General features: G+C 46.2%; 1 protein-coding gene across 3 annotated transcripts in view; it reads right to left on the minus strand.

Annotated features, from left to right (window-relative positions):
• LOC147011030 (transmembrane protein 132E-like) overlaps positions 1 to 24,017 on the minus strand; it is a 506,523-nt gene extending 482,506 nt beyond the window's left edge. For 2 of the 3 annotated variants that reach the window (XR_015052610.1, XM_085860681.1), the window contains exons 1-2: positions 23,268 to 24,017; positions 18,626 to 18,695 (exon numbers count right to left, since the gene is read on the minus strand). Coding sequence is in view for 2 of the 3 variants with exons in the window: in XM_085860681.1 (XP_085716807.1) it covers positions 18,626 to 18,695; positions 23,268 to 23,339 (142 nt within the window). In the remaining variant the exon portion in view is untranslated. The remainder of the gene's footprint in view (positions 1 to 18,625; positions 18,696 to 23,267) is intronic. The other variant, XM_085860680.1, reaches the window with a different exon arrangement.
• Between the last annotated feature and the right edge of the window lie 1,301 nt (positions 24,018 to 25,318).

Here is a 25,318-nt window from a genome sequence, read left to right on the forward strand (position 1 = left end):
ATCAAAAAGCCTTCACGCCCACTTTTTCTCGGGCCAATGGGGAGCGAGGTGAAAGGTCAAAGGGAGGGGGTCAAAGGCGAAGTTACGGGGGGATAAAAGGACGGTGTTCGTCAGTCAGAAGAGAGTCGCAGAACGAAAACGAGAAGGAGTCAGCAGAAGGAAAAGGAGAGTCGCAAAGGAGAACGAAAGAGAGTCGCAAACGAGAACGAAAGAAGTCTGGAGCCCGAAGCCTGCAGTGGCTGGAGAAGCTGAAGAGAGTCGGACGAGGGGGTGCTCGCGTCGGTGCCAGGAGCTGCACGCCCGAGGGAGGCCGGCAGCGCGACCTGGCCGAGGTGGAGACGCACACCAGGGATAATAAAGATCCTCTATACCCCGAGCATCAGCAACCCCCTCCTGTTTCCCCCCCGCGCTGAGATAGTGCGACCAAGGGGGCCCCGTTCCCACCCCCAGCCAGGCACTGTCCACGAGGCCCGCGAGTTGCGGGGCCATCGCCGCTCCGCGTCTCATCACCAGACGGGTAGGCCCGACCCGGTCTCGGCCTCAGGCCTGCCCCATTCTTGGGGGATTTCTTTTCCTTGGTTTTGGGTATGTGTTGTCGGCGCCGTCTGTGAAGTAGAATTGTATAAGTGTTGCCGTGTGCTCGGTAGTCGGTATTAGCTCTGCACTGTGTTTTCACTTTTATGTTTGCTTTTTGTGTAAATGGAATTGTGTTTTCTTTTTTGTGTGCATTTGGTGGAATTGTATTTGTGTGCTTTCCGTTCGTCGCGAATAAATGTGCTTTATTGTTGAACTGTTCTCCCGCTTCGCTTCGTCTTTTCCTCCATTGAATCCCCATCTTGCTTCACGTAAAGGGTTGGTAGTGGGCTGAATACGCCCGATAATTAATCGAACCGTCGAGGTCGACGATAACACCGCTCGGTTATTCTGATAGTACGGAACGGGTCGCTTAAGTGGCCCGTGTCCGAAGTCGACCTGCGGCGAGGTGCGATCGCCCGGTCTACCCTCCGCGTGGGTACTTAGGTAGTTCGAATTTGGCGAGCAACCCTATCCCACGCGGGGGCTGATTGGCTCGATCGCGGTGAGACCGAAAGGTCCACCCGTGACTGGTTCCCGGCGTTAGTCCGAGAGGGTCACGACTGGATTGTCCGTCCGGTGGGCGACGTGCCGCGATTCGAGTTACGTGGCCGTTCGCACGCCGGCGGGCGCGAAGACCGCAACAATATATACATATATATATATATATATATATACATATATATACATATATATATACACATACATATATATTAGGGTGTTCCACTTTTGCAAAAGTAGTTGCTGGAATGAAGCACTATGTGCCTGCCGATCTATTCCACTCGTGAAGTTCGGTGATCGACCAAAGTTTGAAATTTTTCCCGCCTTTTTTACCTCGGGCCGCCATTTTGAAATTTTAGGAAAAAATCCATATTTTTGGAAATAATATTGATTTTTGAATATTTTAAAATATATAGTTCTGTGTTTAGATGGCCGAATGCACTTCAGTCGGCACCGGTATGATAGTAAGTACCCGTAAATATTATTCACAACTTGTCCCAACATTTTGAGAAGGGGTTGCCATTTTGGAATTTCACTGAAAATCCCATATTTTGACAATTATTGCACGGCACATTGTTAGGCATTTACAGAATATCAGTAGTAGCGTTTTCATAAAGAGATTATTAATGACAAATGAGAGCATGATCAATGAATTATGAGAACAACCAAATATGTTTTAAGTGACAAGGTTTTCATATATGACAACATAACAATCTAGCAAACAAGCAACCACACAGATATCTTATAGAGAACATAGCATTTGTTTTGTATAGTCTGGGTAAAGACTATACAAAACTCTTCCACGCACTGTAGCAATGCTTGACGTCGTTTCTCATCATTACACATATGAATAAAGTCAGACAATAGCTAAATTCCTCTTTCAGCTCGATCATTTACAACACGCAAAGAATGAGCACTTTCGCAAAATTTCCTGTAACTTGCGAACTTCTCCCACATAGACACAGGAGCCCTGACCATTGGTCAGTCAAGGTTTATCTGCAAGTACACAAAGAATATATATATATATATATATATATATATATATATATATATATATATATATATATATATATATATATATATATATATATATATATATATATATATATATAGATAGATAGATATATATTTCGGCATGCCCCTTTCTTTGTTCCACCATCAGATTTTTGTTACTGCATGAAATGAAACAAGATTTGGCACATATACTAATGATATTATTGTCTTCCTTAAGAGGCCCCTCAAAATTCGTTTTGATGCATTTTCACAAACTCCAACCTATTACATTCAAATTCGGTACGAGTCTGGCTTTTGGTCCAACTTAGGTCATTGGCTATAAATTTTTTCCATAACACTTCCGATATTCAAAAAAAATCGATAAATTGATATCCCTTATGGGATTTTCCATTCAAATCCACTCAAGTTTAAGGCCTACGGGGGATGCAAGTTTCCACTTTGCCCCGGGCGCTGTTTACCTCCGCTACGCCAAGCTGTTAAGGTTAGGGTGAGGGTTTGGGTTACTGTAAGTGTTAGGGTTAGCTACCCTAACACTAACCCTAACAGCTAACCCTAACCCTAACAGCGAACTGCTAACCCCAACCGCAACCCTAACCCTAACGCTAACCGCTAACCCCAACCCGAACTGCTAACCCCTAACCGCTATTCAGGAAATTTGCAAGAAAGCCCAGGTGTTGCCCGAGCAACGCCGGGCTTTACTACTAGTATATATATATATATATATATATATATATATATATATATATATATATATATATATATATATATATATATATATATATATATATATATATATATATATTTCATGAAATATACACAAAATATACAATTTTCACTGAATTTCCAAAATGGCAAACCCTTCACAAAATGTCGGGACAAGTTTGTGAATAATATTTACGGGTACTTGCTATCATAATGGTGCCTACTGAAGTGTATTCGGCCATCTAAACACAGAGAAATATTTTTTTAAATATTCAAAAATCAATATTATTTCCAAAAATATGGATTTTTCCTGAAATTTCAAAATGGCGGCTCACGATCAAAAAAGGCGGGAAAATTTTCAACCTTTGGTCGATCACCTAACTTCACTTGTGGAATCGATAAGTACATAGTGCTTCATTCCAGCAACTACTTTTGCAAAAGTGGTACACCATAATATATATGTATATACACATACATGAGGTCCGTCTAAAAAGTAAAGTGACTGACTTCACAGAAATTTTATTCCAAAAAATATATTGAAATCACAGCTTGTCCCCGACAAAATAGTTTCCCTCCAGTCTCACACACTGAACCATCCTCTTCTTCCACGCTTCGATGCACCTCCGGAAGGCTTCTTCTGGAATCCTCCGTTGCACCGTCGTCACGGCCCTTTTAACGGCCTCCACATCAGGAAATCGGGTCCCCTTGATCACCCCCTTGAGCTTGGGGAATAGGAAAAAAATAATAAGGGGCCAAGTCTGGCGAATACGGAGTTGCTCCAGAGTTGGCACGTTCCTCTCCATCAGAAACGGTTGGATGCTCAGGGCACTGTGAGCAGGGGCGTTGTCATGGTGGAGCACCCAGGCGTTGTCCTCCCACAGATGTCTCCTCTTGTCCAGGACTGATCTCATGAGATGCCGAGGATCTCCTTGTACACGTATTCATTCACTGTTTGACCCTGTGGTGGAAACTCGAAGTGGTGCCCTTAATGTTAAAAAAAACGCGATAAACATCACCTTGACCTTCGACTTCGACATCCTTGCTTTATTTGTTCTTGGTGATGCTGGACTTTTCCACTGATGACTCTGCTGTTTGGTCTCGGGATCGTAAACGAATATCCACGATTCATCGCCAGGTAATTACTTTCCCGAGCAGGTCTGGATCGTCCTCGAGGAGCTCGATAATGTCTTGACAGACAGTGACTCTTTGCTGTTTCTGGTCTTCGGACAACAGCTTTGGGACCATCTTTGCACACACCTTGCGCATTTCGACATTTTCAGTAATGATGCTCCAGACAGTGTCCTTGTTGATGGAAAGTTCCTCAGCAATCATCCGCACCATGAGTCGACGATCTGCACGCACCATCTGCTTCACACGCTCCATGTTGTCCACCGTTCTGCTCGTTGAAGGTCTTCAAGACCGTGGATTGTCTTCAACCTCCTCCTGTCCCTCTTTGAATCTCTTGTGCCATTCAAATGCACGTGTGCGTGACATCTTTCTTCCCCGTAGACTTTCTGCTGCATTGTGAAGGATTCGGAAGGTGTTTTGTCAAGCTTGGCAAGAAACTTCAGATTGGCTCTCTGCTCACGACTCACAGCACGATGACTCGGACGAGACAACGTGGTTGTGTTGTGTAAGTTGTGTATTCAAGTTGTGTAAGTGGAGCACAGAGCAGGCTCAGTCCCGTTACTTTTTAGACGGACCTTGTATATTTTATATGTATATATTATATGTTGTTGTTGTTATTCTTCTTCTTTCGGCTGCTCCCGTGAAGGGTCGCCACAGCGGATCATCCGTTCTGATCCGCATACTGATTTGGCACAGGTTTTACGCCGGATGCCCTTCCTGACACAACCTTGACCGCTTCTTATGACACAGGGATAAGGATTGGGTTTCGCCATGATTCCGGGCTGCCCTACACCCTCTCATAGCGTGGCCCAGCACAGAGTTCGCGTCCTCAAGCGATCCTCCAACCCAAGCCTCCGAGTCACCGGATTTCAGGCGCACGCCACTACGCCTGGTAATAAATATGTATTATATATGTATATACATTACATAATGCATATGACACATATATATATATATTTTTGTTTTTTTCCTGGTTTGTTCTCTGAACTCTGTTCCTGGTTTTGGTTGCATCCAATATGATATACTGTATATATATTTACATATATATATATATATATATATATGTATATAAATAAATATATACATATATATATATATATAAAAGAAAAATGTATACATATGAACACATAAATATATGTATGTATATATATATATATATATATATATATATATATATATATATATATATATATATATATATACATAAAAAATATATATAAATATTTTTTACACATAAATATATATATAAATATATACATCTATTTCTTACGAAAACTCTCATCTTGTGTACATATATATATATATATATATATATATATATATATATATATATATATATATATATGCATATCTTATATTACTAAAACTCTCATCTTGTATATTCCCGAAGTATAGCCAAAAAAGTTTGACCACTCAATAATATTAAAATTTCGTGTCCTTATTATTTTTTTCATCAACCACTGTCACAACGTGAACCCATCGGGTTCGTGGGTCGACTTGTAAAAAAAAAAATATATATATATATATATATATATATATATATATATATATATATATATATATATATATATATATATATTGTTGCGGTTCTTGGAACCTTGTGCATCCAACAGATAGTGGTCCCAAGACAGTTATTCCATTATTATACGTGTAGATGGTCCCTTCCCTTTGTCTAGCGGGACAATAGGGGCGTGTGTTGCGATGATCTCATAGCTCGGTTTGCTTACATCATTTTTACTTCATTTCGTCCCTACTCTTCTTTTCGTCTGATTATTCCTGAGGTAAATCTGAGCCACGTGCGCCCGGCACTGTGACATGGGTCCACAGCAAAGGCCAAGCAGACACTGCACCCACAACCCTCTGTACAAAACACAGCCTGCCAAGCGCCCTCGCAGCGGTAATTTTCACCCAATGGTGTTTTTCACAACCCAGGAAACACAGCCATCACGATGCCCACGCTGCACGAAACGTGTACGGAGGCAGATAAAGGCGACTCCACACCATGTTGGGTGAAATATGAGTGTGCAGAGTAAAAGTGGCGCGTACCTTTTCAACCTCAATATCCGACACATATTGGTGTTCGCCCTGCGCACACGCAGAGTCGTGCGAATGCGAGCACTGACCACGTGCGTAATGGCCGAACCGCACACCCTGTATAGAATGTGCTCAAAAGCAGACACGTACGCCGCTCGTGAAACATGCATGGATTTATCCATAACGATGTACCTTCAGCCCTCGCTGGCAGCAGCGGATTCCCCACGGATGGTGAACGTCTTCTCGTCTCTATGGCCAGAAAAGTTGCGATCGAGCCGGGGAATGTACAGTGCGGTCCACGTTGATCGGCGCTGGTCGGACGCCTGACTGGGCATGCGGGACCCTCGGCCGGTTGCCAGGGTACGGCCCGGGGATTTTGGTGGGACGATTCGAGTGCCAATTTCGGTGTGGGCGATTCGTGTCATGTCGTGGGGTCGGAGTGGAATATTGCCGCTGTCTGAAATGGCCTTGCCGGAAAAGAAGGGAGGTGGTTTCCGGCCAAAGTTGGCGGGCCACATGAGGGGTCGGGGCCAATCGGAGCGCCCGATTCAGGTGATGACGTTTCGCTTCGGTGGTGGCCCCTCCCCCCACGTTGCACGTCCTATAAAAGTCGGAGCGGTCCCTCCGCCTTTCTCTCTCATTCACTCGCTCGCTCTGGCCTCGCCCTCGTCTCTCGGCACAACCCGCCTCCTGCTTCCTGGACCCTGCCTCTCTCTCGCTCTGGCCTCGCCCTCGCCTCGCTCGTCGACATTGCCATGACCCGCCTCCTGCTGCCTGGACTCCACCTCCTCGTCTCTGCCCACACGACGTTAACCCCACCCGCTTACCTGGTCCTGCCTACCACTCCATCCACGCACCCTGGACTCCGCCCCTTCTCCACTCACGTCCCTCCTTCACGAACACGGTCTACACACACTCTGCTGAAGCCAGAGACGACGTGCCAACTGTCGGGTGCCGCACTATGGAGCATCCCCCCCCAAAACGTATTAGTGGCGCGTTCCTGCAGTCAAGAACAAAGGTACTGAGATCGTGGCTTCAACTCCTCTCCCTTCTTGTTGCAATACTCCCTCTTAATCGGGTTTTCTGTGTCCGTGTGTTTTTGCTTGTGTGTTTGTGTGTCCTGGTGCCTGTCTGCTTAAGTAAGACTGCAGAAGGTCGTTATTGTTATCATTATTATTGTAATTATTTTCGCATTAAGTCTGCTCTGTGTCGGCTTTTGTAAGTTTCCTGTTTATTTGCTGCACCACACCTCTCTCTCCCCTATCTCTGCACAACACACCCCAATAAACGTTGATCGTGCCACATACCATTCCTCGCCCATTGTTAATAAATTATTATGAGGAATGTTCCCAGCTCGTTTTTGTCTTTTCCTCCATTGATCCAGCATGGTCCGAATCCTAGTTTAGCCGGGACTTGATTCCCAACGATGCGTTCCTTTTAACTGGTAAATCCTTGGCAGTGTCGCTCGACTGCATCCGATCCGGAAAAGTGATCTGGTCCGGTGTCGTGATCCGGTTCGGACAAGGTGTACCGAGGGCGTGTTCCCCGGTAATTACATCACGTGATTAATTAGGTAGCCCGATTAACCCATAGACGGGAGGAGTCGAGGTTACGCGGTTGAGTAATTGGCGTTCACGGTCGGTTAAGCGACCCGCCGCGTCACGGAATTATCCGTGTGTGCCGACCTACAATTCCGCAGAGTCTGGTGGGAACCGAGATAGCTTCCCCCACCTCGTGGTCTTCTCACCCGACCCCCGGCCCACAACAATATGTATGTATGTTCCCAAAATACAGCCAAAATGGTAAACGATAGAACAAAAATTTTAGGGCCACCTTGCTCATCATTTGTCTGCGGTGTGCTGTATCAAGTTTCATTCAAATTGGGCAACAACAAAAAAAACTGATTAAAAAATCAATTCCCAATTCAGTCAAGTTTTGGTATGACGATCCATAAAGTGCAAGGACAAACCATGGAGAACGTGTTGACATACCTCGAGAAACCGGTTGGCCAAATGCTCAAATTTTCTTCAAGTTAAAGTTTGACCACTAAATAATATTAAAATTTTGCCTTTTTTTATTTTTTCATCAACCGCTGTCACAACGGGAACCCAACGGATTCACGGGTCATCTGGTATATATATATATATATATATATATATATATATATATATATATATATATATATATATATATATATACATATATACACACACACACACATATACATACACACACCCATACAAAAATTGTACAAACATGCACATGCACACACAAACACACACATACAATGAGGAGGTCAAATAACAATTAGACAGCACGAATATCTGGGAATATCAAATTAACTCATTAAAAACAGTTCCCACTGATCAGTCACTGCTGATGTTGACTCCATAAGAATTAATACTCTTGCTACACATTCCAAGCAAAATAATACTTCATGACCTGGCACTGACTCGTTGGCATAACTGTGACTGATTGAAACATGCAACGGTGTCGACCTGCATTGAGCCAATGAGGAGATTCCTCTCCATACCTGGGAAGGGAAGAATCTCTGATGAAACTCTTTTTAATTCATGAATCAACAGCTGTTTTTAGTTCAGAGTTACCACAACTGATCTACATTCAGGTATTACAACATCAGGCAACACCTCAATTTGATTCCCCAATGAGCATACACAAATTTTTACTGCACGATGCTTCTCAATTGCTTTTTAAAATATAACTTTAATTCTGATGAAGGGTTAACACTCAAAAAAAGAGCCACAGTTCGTTTGCTTTGGTGATAAACATACTCCTATGAACTTCTAGTTTGTAGAATGTATTGTCAGAGCTGGTTTGTTATGCTGCAAAACAAAAGCAGTTTTACAATCATTTTCCTGTCCACGTTCTTCTCGGTCCATAAGCCAGAGAGAAGTCGACTCTTTCTCCTGCTTCGGTTCTCTCCCCAAGATTTTTAATAAACAATCTAATCGTAACCGTTTGATAATTCTCCCAAGAATAGCACAATTTGCGGAAACATAGAATAGCAAGGACAAATGTGTCCAAGAGCAGCGTCCTTAGGGTTTTGTCGGCTAAAAAAAAAACAATAAAAAAAAACAACAAAAACTTCCGATATTTCGTCACGTGCCTTGATTGAGTCAATAGCGAGACCCGTCAGTGTATTTACGTATTTACGATATATAGTGTATTTGCGAAATAAATAGTGTATTTAGGAAATTACAATACGATAAATGGAATTATCTTTAAATAGTTACGTGAACTTTTCGAAACTTTAAAGCAAATGTCCGAATATATTTAAAAGTTCGTGATAGACGCTCTCAAAAGGCACCTTCAATGTGAGGATGTGTACATGTGCTTAGTATTTAAGGAGATCCGGATCTTGTATACACAAGAGCCGAGTCGAGGTTAAGGTTTGTAAGAAGAAGAAGAAGAAGAAGAAGAAGAAGAAGAAGAAGAAGAAGAAGAATGCCGAGACTCTCTATGAGTCGCTGCTAAAAATCTTTTTTTATTATTGATGCCTTGTGCTGGAATTGAAGCAGCCACATCTGAGATTCAATTGCGGCATCCTCACCCACAGGCCATGACTGCACTCAGCCACCACAAAACCACAAGGTGCTCAATTAAGACTGCAATTATGAACTCCAATAATACATCACACTGACTCCAACGGTTAAAATATCTTCCATATTTAAACAGAGGGAGAGCACACTTGACCCTGTGACCCATAAGTCCCTCAAATGTCTCTCAAATCACATTACTTGAGTAAATTACAGGAACAGATTAGGATACATTAACGCAAGTCTGTATATGCCATTTACTTAATATGAATATCAATCTTAACATCCAAAAGCACATTTACTATAATACCACGGCCTGCTTAAAGACAGGATTGATTCAAAGGGCTGACAGTCCGATACCTTTACATGCGCACAATAAAATTTCCAAAGGCACAGCTGGCTGAAATGAACTCTCCAAAGGAGGATGTACACTCCTTGCTGGCACTTCACCAGAACAGCAGTTTTAGCTTGTTTAAACTTAGTAAGGGGTTGCATCCAACCGAAGGGATTCAGATCCAAACGTACAACAAAATGAGCGATACTGCTGTCCGAAGAAAATGAACATCAAGAGCTGTTATAAATATTGCATCCCATGATGAGTGGTTGTAGTAGTATGCTAAAGAGGAGGTGGAAGAGTTGTAGTAACAAGCAAAAGAAGAGGAGAAGTAAGTACAAGAACAAAAATAAGATAATTATAAGCAGAGGAGGAAGAAGAATTAGAAGGTGGAGGGAAAAGAAGAGGAAGAAGAAAAAAAAGGGGGGGGGGAAGATGAGGAAAAAAAAATCATAAAGTTCAAAGACAATAACTCAACGTTTGACCATATATAATTAAATATTACAATGATGAAGAGGAAGGAGGAATTGTAACAGAAAGGTGAAAAAGATGCATAAATGTTCTTGAACAATCAATTAAGCTGATCATAACAAATAAAAGAAACTGAAGTCAAACATAATAAATAAATACGAGTTCCCTTTCAAAGTATTTCAACGCAGTACGAGGCTGTTAGGACTGTCAAGCCGGTGCAATGGTTGCCAACCTATGGTCGTTTGTCCCTGTTCTGTCCTGTTATAGATGCTGAGAGTGAAGCAAGAAAGCAGCACGAAACATTTTTCAAGTCTTCAGTATGACTCCACCAGGATTCGAACTGCCGACCTCCCAGAATCAGAGCAGACAATCGAACCTATGTTAAGCCACAAAGTCAAGTTAAATCAACCCAAAAAGTCAGCAAATATTATAAAATGAAAACAATGAATTTTTTTATTTTTTTTAAGACTCATTTTTTAAGGACTGAAGGTGGCTAAAAATTGTTACAATGCTGTTGAAGGAAGAGTATGTTCAGAGTGAAAGCCGACTTTGAAAATATAGAGTTGTTACCTCTACCACCGAAGGTGGAATGGGGATAAAATTTCATCACTGTCTGGGTGTTTGTTTGTTAATTGCCGGAATCCTTCGGATTTCGGCAATTATGTTGGTCGGTTCTGTGTGTCATTCTGTGTCTGTCTGTCTGTTTGTTTGTTTACGTGTTTGTTTACCCTGTAGCAGCCACACCATTTCAGCGATCATAACCAAACTGGGTACAGACGACGGCCATGGTCCAACTTAGACACTTGTCGTTTTTGGTGAATCTATGTCAAAGGTCAAGGTCAAGGTCACCGAAAAACCGAACTTATTATTTTTGCAATAACATCTGCTAAAATGGTCGTATCGACTTCAAACCAAATCCAAAATGTGCATCTTCCAATACTGCATCCAACCATATGTCTCATTGTGGTGTCACACCAACACCCTTTTAGCGGTTGGGTGAAAACTTTAAAATTGCAATAAAAACGCCATTTCAAATCCGATTGACTTCCAAGTTATGATCATGACAAAAACTAAGTACTATAACTCATGAAACAGGAGCACTATCGACTTATAAGAATCAAGTTGATTTCCAGGTTTTTCTTTTTTCAGAGATCATGGAGATATGACAAAGTTATTCCGGCAATTCCTTGCTCAACGAACAATTTTATCTGGTTGTTTGTGTGCAGGATATCTCAACAAGTTGTGGATGGATTCGGACGAAACGTGGTGAACAGGTTGGGTGTGTGACCACGACAAATTGATTTTATTTTTGTGAAGATCTGAATGCAGATCCGGATACGATAATTTTTTAAGTTTTTTTCAGTCATTCTTCACCATTGAGAGATGAGGCCAAAAACGACATATAGCATGATATTTCAAAAATATATTGGGCACGATACATTCTATGGATGAGAGATTGCATGGCGGAGGTATATGCTCTACCGAGTTCCCTTGTAGTATTCTTTATGGAATCAACAATGTTTTGCCCGTCAAGTGGACGAGTCAAACGGACAAAGTAGTTTAACCAGGAAAGTGAACAATTGAGACAAACATTTAAACCCAGGATTGCAACAGTAAAATAAATATGGTTTTACGGAGCACAAGAGAAGACGAGGCAACCCTCTTCAACTGCACATTCAGTGAATGAGGTATAAAATGTAACATCCAGCGTAAGAGAGCACATATGAAACCATTAAAGGGATATTGGACTCTTGGAGGGATCACCAAACTAGCACCACTAGATAAAAAGCACATAATACATCCAATGAGAGAACATCCGCCTCTATGTAATGCAACACGACGATGCACATCCTGCCGTGTCCAGAATAGACCAGAACCGGATTTCATGAAAGATATACAGAAGCAAGTGTAAAAGCGAAGCGACTCTGAATTTATACCTCGTATGATGGATGGCACAACCTTTTTTTTATAACCTGCAGAAAAAGGTGAAATGAATATTATTCAGGAAGATCCATTTCCCCTCACTTATTTTTGGTCGTCAATTGGGAGAAAATTTACCACTTTCCGTGCAGATGGAAGATGGGCCATGGGAGGAAAATATTTTTCCTTCAAGAGGTCACATTTGGTGAGGGGTGGATTTTAAACTGTGGTGCTTTACCAAAAAGCAAGTCATGCTATCAAGGTGGACAGCCCCATCGTCGAAAAGTGTTTGCACCCTCTCGCCACTTCTTTTATATTAGTCGATTAGCTGTCATCAAAGAAGAAAATCCAAATGGAAAGCAGAATTGAATTACCTGGCTGCATTGTACAATCACACCAGCTAGCCACGAGGTTAAACGGCTTGGGTGCACGACCGGATCAGACTACTTGTAAGCACGGTCAGACATCTGGACGCACCATGGTTACAACAGCTGAGTGACCCATGTGGTCAGACAAGCTGGGTGAACCGCATGGTCAGACCAGCTGGGTGAACTGTGTGCTCAGACCAGTTGGGTGAACCGTGTGCTCAGACCAGTTGGGTGAACCGTGTGCTCAGACCAGCTGGGTGAACAGCGTGGTCAGAACAGCTGGGTGAACAGCGTGGTCAGACCAGCTGGGTGAACAGCGTGGTCAGACCAGCTGGGTGAACCGTGTGCTCAGACCAGTTGGGTGAACAGTGTGGTCAGACCAGCTGGGTGAACAGTGTGGTCAGACCAGCTGGGTGAACAGTGTGGTCAGACCAGTTGAGTGAACAGTGTGGTCAGACCAGCGGGGTGAACAGCCTGGTCAGACCAGCTGGGTGAACAGCGTGGTCAGACCAGCTGGGTGAACCGTGTGCTCAGACCAGCTGGGTGAACCGTGTGCTCAGAGCAGCTGGGTGAACAGCGTGGTCAGACCAGTTGGGTGAACCGTGTGCTCAGACTAGTTGGGTGAACCGTGTGCTCAGACTAGTTGGGTGAACATAGTGGTCAGACCAGCTGGGTGAACAGTGTGGTCAGACCAACGGGGTGAACCGTGTGCTCAGTCCAGCTGGGTGAACAGCGTGGTCAGACCAGCTGGGTGAACAGCGTGGTCAGACCAGCTGGGTGAACAGCATGGTCAGACCAGCTGGGTGAACCGTGTGCTCAGACCAGTTGGGTGAACAGTGTGGTCAGACCAGCTGGGTGAACAGTGTGGTCAGACCAGTTGAGTGAACAGTGTGGTCAGACCAGCGGGGTGAACAGCGTGGTCAGACCAGCTGGGTGAACAGCGTGGTCAGACCAGCTGGGTGAACCGTGTGCTCAGACCAGCTGGGTGAACCGTGTGCTCAGAGCAGCTGGGTGAACAGCGTGGTCAGACCAGTTGGGTGAACCGTGTGCTCAGACTAGTTGGGTGAACCGTGTGCTCAGACTAGTTGGGTGAACAGTGTGGTCAGACCAGCTGGGTGAACAGTGTGGTCAGACCAACGGGGTGAACCGTGTGCTCAGTCCAGCTGGGTGAACAGCGTGGTCAGACCAGCTGGGTGAACAGCGTGGTCAGACCAGCTGGGTGAACAGCATGGTCAGACCAGCTGGGTGAACCGTGTGCTCAGACCAGTTGGGTGAACAGTGTGGTCAGACCAGCTGGGTGAACAGTGTGGTCAGACCAGTTGAGTGAACAGTGTGGTCAGACCAGCGGGGTGAACAGCGTGGTCAGACCAGCTGGGTGAACAGCGTGGTCAGACCAGCTGGGTGAACCGTGTGCTCAGACCAGCTGGGTGAACCGTGTGCTCAGACCAGCTGGGTGAACAGCGTGGTCAGACCAGTTGGGTGAACCGTGTGCTCAGACTAGTTGGGTGAACCGTGTGCTCAGACTAGTTGGGTGAACAGTGTGGTCAGACCAGCTGGGTGAACAGTGTGGTCAGACCAGTTGGGTGAACCGTGTGCTCAGACCAGTTGAGTGAACAGTGTGGTCAGACCAACGGGGTGAACCGTGTGCTCAGTCCAGCTGGGTGAACAGCATGGTCAGACCAGCTGGGTGAACAGCGTGGTCAGACCAGCTGGGTGAACCGTGTGCTCAGACCAGCTGGGTGAACAGCGTGGTCAGACCAGTTGGGTGAACCGTGTGCTCAGACTAGTTGGGTGAACCGTGTGCTCAGACTAGTTGGGTGAACAGTGTGGTCAGACCAGCTGGGTGAACAGTGTGGTCAGACCAGTGGGGTGAACCGTGTGCTCAGACCAGCTGGGTGAACAGCGTGGTCAGACCAGCTGGGTGAACAGTGTGCTCAGACCAGTTGGGTGAACCGTGTGCTCAGACCAGCTGGGTGAACAGCCTGGTCAGACCAGCTGGGTGAACCGTGTGCTCAGACCAGTTGGGTGAACCGTGTGCTCAGACCAGTTGGGTGAACAGTGTGGTCAGACCAGTGGGTGAACAGTGTGGTCAGACCAGTTGAGCGAACTGTGTGGACAGACCAGCGGGGTGAACCGTGTGCTCAGACCAGCTGGGTGAACCGTGTGCTCAGACCAGCTGGGTGAACAGCGTGGTCAGACCAGCTGGGTGAACAGCGTGGTCAGACCAGCTGGGTGAACAGCGTGGTCAGACCAGCTGGGTGAACAGCGTGGTCAGACCAGCTGGGTGAACAGCGTGGTCAGACTAGCTGGGTGAACAGCGTGGTCAGACCAGCTGGGTGAACAGCGTGGTCAGACCAGCTGGGTGAACAGCGTGGTCAGACCAGCTGGGTGAACAGCGTGGTCAGACTAGCTGGGTGAACAGCGTGGTCAGACCAGCTGGGTGAACCATGTGCTCAGACCAGCTGGGTGAACCGTGTGCTCAGACCAGCTGGGTGAACCGTGTGCTCAGACCAGCTGGGTGAACCGTGTGCTCAGACCAGCTGGGTGAACCGTGTGCTCAGACCAGCTGCGTGAACCGTGTGCTCAGACCGGCTGGGTGAACCGTGTGCTCAGACCGGCTGGATGAACCGTGTGCTCAGACCGGCTTGGTGAACAGTGTGGTCAGACCAGCTGGGTGAACAGTGTGGTCAGACCAGCTGAGTGAAGTGTGGTCAGACCAGTTGGGTGAACAGTGTGGTCAGACCAGCTGGGTGAAACGTGTGCTCAGACCAGCTGGGTGAACCGTGTGCTCAGACCAGCTGGGTGAACCGTGTGCTCAGACCAGCTGGGTGAACCGTGTGCTCAGACCAGCTGCGTGAACCGTGTGCTCAGACCGGCTGGGTGAACCGTGTGCTCAGACCGGCTGGATGAACCGTGTGCTCAGACCAGCTGGGTGAACCGTGTGCTCAGACCGGCTGGGTGAACCGTGTGCTCAGACCGGCTGGGTGAACCGTGTGCTCAGACCGGCTGGGTGAACAGTGTGGTCAGACCGGCTGGGTGAACAGTGTGGTCAGACCAGCTGGGTGAACAGTGTGGTCAGACCAGCTGGGTGAAGTGTGGTCAGACCAGTTGGGTGAACAGTGTGGTCAGACCAGCTGGGTGAATCGTGTGCTCAAACCAGTTGGGTGAACTGTGTGGTCAGACCAGCTGGGTGAACAGCATGGTCAGACCAGCTGGGTGAACCGCGTGGTCAGACCAGCTGGGTAAACCACGTGGTCAGACCACTTGGGTGCAGCACAAGGTCAGACAGCCTGGATGCACCAGATGGTCAAACCGAATTGATGCACCACATTCTCACTGGATGCAGGGGAGGATTAACCCATCGGCTCATAATCGTATAGCTTTCATCACATTTTGTTGGCCCTCAAATGTTCTACTTTATATTTAACAGATTTTCTCATTTCCGATCCACCACTACTCAACACCATCTCACTGGTTTGGTCCTCTTGAGTATTGAGAGTGAAATTGTTGGGTCTTTGAATTACCACCGTATCATTCATGACTTTTCCACCGTCAAAGCAAGAAGGAAAACTATTTCAGCGAAGGTAAAGCAAAGGGAAAAGTCAGGGAGAAGGGACATATCTATCACCAAACACCATGTTTGTGGTGGGGATCTATTGATCAGCATTTTTGAATTTTGGAAATATATGATTGAATAATATGAATTTGTGATTTATGAGTCGATGAATTTTCATCCAATATGTAGTACCTACTTCTGCTATTCCCTTCCATTTGACAGGATGTGCGCAGATGTGAGGCCCTTCATCTGCACCTGAGTGGAAGCACCACATGGTCAGACCAATTGGGTGCACAACCTTTTCAACTCCTCTTGCTATTGAATGGAACTTGCGCAACATAGTTAAAACACCTGAATGTTGTTGAGAGCAAATCCCTGAAGATAATTGGCATCTTCCATAAGGAGGCAGATGGTGACATCATCATTGTTGTCTTGTTGCAGACAGGTTGATCGTCCAAGACCTTGTCTACATACAATAGGTTGACTGATTTGTTTGTTCATTTCCCCTTTTCATGTTAGTTCGTAACTCAATTCTACTTTCTTTAATAAAGCTCGCTCTTCACCAAAAAAAAACCCCTCAATAAGAAGAGCATAAAAGGGCAATCTATTTAATACATATGCAAATATGGCAAAATTACTGAACACCGAACACTGTGTACAATTCTGTACATGCCACGCCTCTCTCTATTCCTTCCTCTCCTTGCACCATACTTACCCTTCTCTCAACACTTCTCCTACTTTTTTTCTTTCCTTACTTTTTATCGATCTTAAGTTTCTCGATTTATACCTCTCCAAACACGTATGCAATAGGTGTATATACCCACAAGTCGTACGATGTAGAAGCATCACCAGTCGAAATAAGCAGGATGTATTCAATCCCACAAACTGAATGGACGTGCAGCGGAATTGAAAGGATGATTCGTTTGCAGCGTTTGATGAACACATTTTGTGGTCAAGCTGTGAGGACAAGAACAAATGAGGGACACGGGAGGCAGGAGGCCGTGTTGCGCCATTCACCTGGGGAGCATGAGCAACGACGGCACACAGAGATGTGCACACGCCGCGAGTGCAATGTGCACGGGTCGCACAAAAATTGGAATGTGCAAGGGAGCACTTGGAGGGAGATTTACACACATGATACCGGGAATATTGTTCCTTCGACTACCATGATTATAATCTGTGTTGATGGAGCAAGTGTTTGTACGTATGCGTGTCTGTCTGCTCTCTCCCCATCCGTTGGACAACTGGCCTGATGCCACCCACAATTATCGTAATCAGAAAAAAATTAAAAAAATCATAGTCCACCATTTTGGTGCTCTGGTAAGGCTCTTCAGAAGTGTCACATTCACAATCACCATGCCCTCCCTATAAGTTTTCCATTCCATGTAAAACACCATAAGCGACTGTTAAAAGGATCATCAAATATCGAAAGATTGGAGCCGATCGGCGTCAAGGGACTTGTGAAGGTGACAGTACATGTAGGCCTCAGGCTTCAGGCCTCTGGTGTCAGCCTATGGCCCAGTGCAAATGAAATTAATCTGAGCCGTATAACCACAATGCATTATATATGCACATAAGCAGTACGCATGTTTTTGCTTCATAGATGTAACCTGGGTTATTTTTATTTTTATTTTTGGGAGCGATCAAGACAGTCGTCTATTGCCGATACACCATCCAAGTAAAGGGATGTGTCAGAAGAAAGTGCTGCACACTTGGAACAAGATGACCCGTCGGGCAGATATTCTGCTAGTATGGACAATGTAGGAAACAGGTGTGCCCACCCACACAATGCACAGTTTCAAGCAAATAATAGTCTTCAAAACCTCGGACAAATATATTGCAATTTACACTCGAGGCTGTTTTTATGGTCGACAAGTCTTGACAGAATATCTTGGACACATCTACGTGCAAACTCTATTCTCCAATCTATGCAATATTTTGATGCGTCCCAATTACTTCAGTGAAATGCAAGCACGAGTCCAGCACAGGGACTCTCATTAACACATATCTGCAAAATTCAACACCACAACATTCAACAACTATCAGCAACACTGCAACTCTCAAGAAAAGTGCCACATGCTGTGCTGGGTAAAACATTTCCAGATGGTGTAGCAATTGGAACACAGACCACAGTGAGGCCCATCCTGGAGTCATGGAGTCTCCTGGTGGATCCCCCATGGGACAGCACTTTCAGAATCACCGACTCGCATTAACAAACCAGAAGAGTTGCGAAGGAGAGCAGAACTCCAGGGGTTGGTCATACATCCAAATGGGATAGGTGTCACAATGACGGTGGGCCAGACGGGATACCAATAGCACAGAGGTAAAGGAACGCGGAGAGGAGAGGAGACTCAGGCACCGAAAAGTCGGTACGACTGGGTCGAGCTTAGCTGAACCATTACCATGGAACCGCGTCGCCGCCTCGTGTTTCTTTCGTGCCAAGGCAACGAAGGTCCCACGGACTCACCGTGAGTTCGGGCTGAAGAGAAGAGCAGGCAAAGTACGGCACCGAGTGGCAGCATAACGGTGAACATGCTCTGTGGGACAGAACAGCACACATGGTGATGTTCGATGTTCCCCAAATGGAACGGGATATACAATAATAAGTGTATGATTCACAATTAGAACAATGTGTATGTAGTGCAGAATGAATGATTGCTTTGTGATGAGTACTGTGTGTGGTGTGTAATGAAATGGTGTTTGATGTTCAAGATGTGCAACAAAAGACTATGAGATGCATGAAACAAGTCACGAGTGGATTTTTATGCACAATGAGTGAGTGCTGTTGGTGTTGTGTGCTCGTTACAATGGGTGGGTTGCGGACGGTGTTCAAGTACAATGAATCCATTTATATTATTGTGTGGAGCGAAAGTGCTCTCACATGCCAAATTTTACTTGGGCTATTATCCACACATTTAAATCACACAACCAGGTAGAACCGTACACCTTTCTAGATGCACCCAGAGTACAAGAGTGTGTGTCAAACTGCAGGTCCGACTGTGTTCTCTGTTGGACCATCAGTGAAGGTCACCGACACAATCGCTTCTCGAGGCTTAGCGTTCCATGGGTACACCATTGAAACGATGAAGAGTGAGCAGCTGAGCACTCTCCTGAAAGAGCTAGATACTCACACTAGGCATGAAGGGATTTGAAAGCAAGGTTGAAATCAATAGCACAGGTCTGTTTTGCATTTTTATACACAAACACAACCATCTTCGTTTTTGATGTGCTTATGATATGTCTATGACGTGTTATATGTGTGTGTCTGTGTGTGTGTGTGTGTGTGTGTGTGTGTGTGTGTGTGTGTGTGAGTGTGCGTCTGTGTGTGTGTGTGTGTGTGTGTGTGCGCGCGTCTGTGTGTGTGTGTGTGTGTGTGTGTGTGTGTCTGTGTGTGTGTGTGTGTGTCTGTGTGGGGTGAGTCTGTGTGTGTCTGTGTGAGGTGAGTCTGTGGGTGTCTGTGTGTGGTGAGCCTGTGGGTGTCTGTGTGTGTGGTTGTGTGTGTGGGTCTCTGTGTGTGTGGTTGTCTGTGTGTGTGGGCGTCTATGTGTGTGGTTGTCTGTGTGTGTGGGCGTCTATGTGTGTGATTGTCTGTGTGTGTGGTTGTCTGTGTGTGTGGTTGTCTGTGTGTGTGGGTGTCTGTGTCTGTGTCTTTATGTAGTGGGCATGTGTCTGTGTGTGTATATCTGGTGTGTGTGTGTGTGTGTGTGTGTGTGTGTGTGTGTGTGTGTTGATATATAGCATGTGTGTGTGTGCATCTTGGTACCCAGCATAGGTGTGTACATATCTTGTGACGTGTGTGTGTGTGTGTTTGCATGTTTGTTTGGGGCGACTTCCATAAAATAAAATAAATAAAGTGTTACTATGTGTGTGGGTTTCTTAATGTGCGTTTGTGTGTGTGTTTCTGCGTGTTTGTGTGTGTGCGTTTCTGTATGTGTGTTTCTGCATGTTTGTGTGTTTCAGCATGTTTGTGTGTTTTTGCGTATGTGTTTCTGCGTGAGTGTTTCTGCGTGAGTGTGTTTCTGCGTGCTTGTGTGTGTTTTTGAATGTTTGTGTGTCTCTGTGTTTGTTTCTGGGTGTTTGTGTCTGTGTATGTTTCTGCATGTGGGTGTGTTTATGCGTGTGTGTTTCTGCATGTTTGTGTGGATTTGTGTTCATGTGTGTGTGCATGTTTTTGCATGTCTGTGTTTTTCTCTGTGTGTTTCCGCGCGTTTGTGTGTTTATGCGTGTTGGTGTGTGTGCGCTTGTGTGTGTTTATGAATGTTTGTGTGTCCTTGTGTGTGTTTCTGCGTGTTGCTGTGTGTGGGTTGTGTGTGTGTGTGTGTGTGTGTGTGTGTGTGTGTGTGTGTGTGTGTCTGTGTGTGTGTGTGTGTGTGTGTGTGTGTGTGTGTCTGTGTGTGTGTGTGTGTGTGTGCGCGCACACGACCGCCCAATCCCACTCCGTTCCCCGCCTCTACGCACATGTATGGTGGTCAGGCACTGCCTACAATTTGTTATGGCGATGGAGTAACAACTACAGGTCGATAGAGCGTCCCAGTTGAGCAAAATTAAATTGAAGTCTTTCACAGGACTCAGCGATTCAATCACACGTCGGAGCAGTGCATCGTTCTTGAAGGTTCTCAAATCAGAATGCAAAATGGATTTGCACAGTACCAACAACAACAAAAAAAAAAACTCTTGTGCAAGTAACATCATTAGTTTGGTCCGTATCTTCTGCGAAACATGCCATGGTATCTAAACTATAGCATTTGGGTAACCTCCTAAACGGCTTAACAACTTGGAGAAGGATGGGCCCACTGGCTGTGCGATCGGTCCAGTCAAGGATTTCCGAGCCTGGACAAAAACAACCGCTGCATAATAAACAGGATGGAAATGTGCGAGACTCCACAGTCCAACTCAGTGCGCGTCGCAGAGATGGCGCTAAATGCACGCCAAAAGCGAGGGAGGACAGACATGCCTCTGACGCACGGAAAAGACAGAATGGACACGGCTGAGAAGGAGCGCTCGATGGACGAGGTTGCTGAAATGGAGAGCTGGATGGATGTGGTTTTGAAGTGAGAAAGCTGCACAGACAAGATCAGGAAAGAGAGCGTCGAACGAGGTGGTTCCAAGGAAGCTGCACGTATGAAATGCAGCAAAGGCTTGATCTGCCATGGCTCCAGGGTCCAAGAAAACTGTGCAGATGTGGTTCCGAAATGAAAAAGGTGGGAACATACGGTTCACCAACCACCGAGATGGTTGTTGTCCTGCATCTCAGGTTTTTAAAACTCGGATCACGATACACACCTCGGGTGATTCTGATGAAATCGCAGGAAGCAGAACTTTGCCGGTTTGTGTGTCTGAGATGCGCGCACACGCACACACACGCACACGCACACGCACACATTGTATATTTCTTTCCACGTGTCCCGCTGTTACCAAACGTTCTGCTTTCTGTGCCACGCACCGTTATGGGCTTGTAATTTAAGGGTGAAGACATGTAATGAGGAAAGATGTATAATTGGGTTCTTATGCATTCATAGAAACGTATGAAATGGAGCATGATGGTGGGAGATGTAAAAATAAAAGGTAATGGATGTGACGATTCAGGATGGCGACGGATAGAGGGAGAGGAAAGCGCAACATTAGAGATGGATGTTCAAAGAGAGAATTTGTGAGAACGAAAAAAAAAACAACAAAGAAGAGAATCCATCCAATCTTTGCACCAGAAATCTTACCCAGCACTTTGTAAAAATTTGTGATGAAACAAACAATCAGGGCATTATAAGGGGTGGTGTGAATAGATGCGTGCACATTTTAATTATAGATATAGATATAGATACATAGATACAAAGATACAGATACATAGATACATAGATACATAGATACATAGATACATAGATACAGATACAGATACAGATACAGATACATAGATACAGATACAGATATAGATATAGATACAGATACATAGATCCAGATACATAGATACACAGATACAGATACAGATACAGATACAGATACAGATACAGATACAGATACAGATACAGATACATAGATACAGATACAGATACAGATACAGATACAGATACATAGATACAGATACATAGATACAGATATAGATACAGATATAGATACAGATATAGATACCGATATAGATACATAGATACATAGATACAGATATAGATACAGATATAGATACATAGATACATATATATGTGCTGGGAGGATCAGCTGGAGGTACGAACGTTCTGAAGTGACAGCCTGAGATTGAATCTCCACCCAGCTTGATAAACTGCCACCCTGGTGTTTGGCATGCGGGGTAAGACATCAACATGCGCGTCGTCTCTTGGATGCATGTTCAACTGGGTGTCACTTCTGCAGGCATCAATCGGTGGACCTTAAAGATCCCACAGGGTGTTTCAATAAGAATAGGCAAGTCATCATCGACAGCCTTAAACAAATTACAGTCACCTTCTGGCCAACGTCAGACATGGCCAGCAGGTTCGTGAAAGACTTTGGCCAAAAAATGTTCCCTGACCGATCGCACGAGAAGATGGCAATGCTCGGAGCCGCTGAAGTAGCAACAGGACCGGGTGGGGGATTGGGTGGTGAATTGTGCGTGTAAAGCTGTTCTCTCCATCGAGTGCAGCCTGTGGCTGCTGGTTGCATCAATGGTTCGGACGCGGTTATGCCGCTGATGCAGTGTCCCCCTAACCAGTACACTGGTACTCATTTTGCCGACCTCGGAAGGATGACAGGCTGAGTCAACCTCCTGGTGTATTTTTATTCAGCGGCCCAACGGGGCTTGAACTCAGGACCCCAGGAACCCAAGCCGCCACCCCAACCACTAAGCCAACACCAGGCTCATGTAAAGCTGTTAAATGATCTTGAGTGTACATGAAGATGAGAAGCGAGCATCGCAGAGCGACATGGTCTCCAACTTTTTAAAGGCAAATGGAACAAGCAATTCCACGTACATATAGATGTCTCTTGGTCCTGCAGTAGGATGGAGCAACTTACCCATCAGCAACTGCCAGGCAATCCCAGGAGTAGGGCTGTGTCTTCAAGAGGGGTGGGGGTGGGGGGCGTTGCGGTGCATAATGGTCGTGTGTATTGATGAACAATTGCATTACCTGGGAGGAATGAAGGGTGGTCGAGGAGAAAGAGAATCGTTCAGAGTGCTTTTCCTCTCTTCTCATCTCCATGCGGTGCAAGGCGGTCCATTAGCACATCCTGGGGTCTTGGTTTCCCACAAAGTCCCACTGGCTGACACTCCTGCGATAGCAACACCAAGGGGGTGCGGACAGTGGACGGCAGCCAGGATGGCCGCAGGGTGAGCAAATGGTCCACACGACGGTCTGAGAGCCCAAATGGATGGGGGGAGCCGTGGGTGGAGTAAGTAACGAACCCTTAAAACGCTCCGACTCAACACGAAAAGGGACACGGAGGATGCCGATGCGGTCGTGCGTCCGCAGCCCCCTGGGACCAAACACACAGTCCGATGTAATTGTACGCACGAGTTCCCTTCTACGAAGTGACGACGTTCGAGAATCCGCCGACGATGAGCAAATCGGCACCGATCGTTTCGTGGGTACCTGCCGACAAAGCCGGACGGTGTGCTTTATCCAAGACACTCAGTGCCAAAGACGTGTACCTGCACTTTCCACGCGCGCACGTCCGCATCCCCCGCCCGGAGGAACACCGACCAACTACGGACGGGTGAAGCCGTCAACGAGACGGAAAAGTGTCCGGAGCAGCGTGGAACGCTCGTCCATCGAGCGGGGGATCTCCGCGGATCGTACTGGATTGGCGTTGGGTCGAGGACGGGGAACCATTCGGACAGCTCCCGAACAAGCGCACGTTGCCGTGTGCGGAGATGAGAAGGCGGGGCAACCGGGGGGGGGACAAGGGCAGTGCGTTTTTGAGGGGGCGGAGCGAGCGTTGCGTGGGCGGGGTTTAAACTCCGAGGGGCGGATCGTCGAGTGTTGCGTTTGGAATGTTGAGGGGGCGGAGCGAGCGTTACGTGGGCGGGGTTTAAACTGCGAGGGGCGGATCGTCGAGTGCCGCGTTTGGAATGTTGAGGGGGCGGAGCGAGCGTTACGTGGGCGGGGTTTAAACTGCGAGGGGCGGATCGTCGAGTGCCGCGTTTGGAATGTTGAGGGGGCGGAGCGAGCGTTACGTGGGCGGGGTTTAAACTGCGAGGGGCGGATCGTCGAGTGCCGCGTTTGGAATGTTGAGGGGGCGGAGCGAGCGTTACGTGGGCGGGGTTTAAACTGCGAGGGGCGGATCGTCGAGTGCCGCGTTTGGAATGTTGAGGGGGCGGAGCGAGCGTTACGTGGGCGGGGTTTAAACTGCGAGGGGCGGATCGTCGAGTGCCGCGGTTGGAATGTCAATGCAAAGCGAGGGAGAGCGAGCTGTGGCCGCTTCGTACTAATAGTCCTCCAGCGCACACGCTCACCGTGCGGTCACGATATTCTCTGTGGATGACGTTTGTGGTTGGTTGAATCGGCTCAAGGAAAGAAAAATAAATATCTCATTTGTTGGTCGAGGAATGGAAGAGGGGGGTTGTTGAATATCCACGACCAACCCCAAAAATGAAAGGTTTGTTTGTTTTCCAAACATGAATGAACGTCGAATGGGACTCTTTCGATTAATGAGGATTAATCCGCAATCGCGTTCCAGGATGCTGGGAACGAGGTTCAAGGGGTCCAGCCGTACCTTCCTCATGGAGCGGTGACGTCATGAGGTTGCTTTTTTAAAACCATCTTTGTTCACTGAAAAAAGGCTCGCTCTGACTCAGCTCGAAACACACACAGCTCGAGGCATTGCGTCTGCACTGTGCTCGATATGGGATAACCTCATTACCGTCGACAAGAGACAAAATACACGCCGCCTGCTATTGGTATCCGCCGAGCAAGCCCAAAGCTCCTCAATCACGGATTGCTGCATCTCTTACCAACGGCGAAGGTCTGCAACGGTGGCCAAAGATAGCATGATGAAATCCTCGATGCGACTGATCATGGCAGCTTGAATCTCAAGCCTGAAGAGAATCGATTCACGATTGATATAATTATAATAATCAATGGAGAAGCTTCAGCTCTTGTAATGCAGTCGTTAGCTGTCACGAGGGGCAAAAATCGGACACTTTGTAAACCGGTTATATAGTCTTTGTGCTCTCTCTTTC

The sequence above is a fragment of the Eptatretus burgeri genome, chromosome 16 (genome assembly GCF_056783735.1).
Source record: "Eptatretus burgeri isolate ZD-2024b chromosome 16, Ebu_testis_v1, whole genome shotgun sequence".
Classification (NCBI taxonomy): domain Eukaryota; kingdom Metazoa; phylum Chordata; class Myxini; order Myxiniformes; family Myxinidae; genus Eptatretus; species Eptatretus burgeri.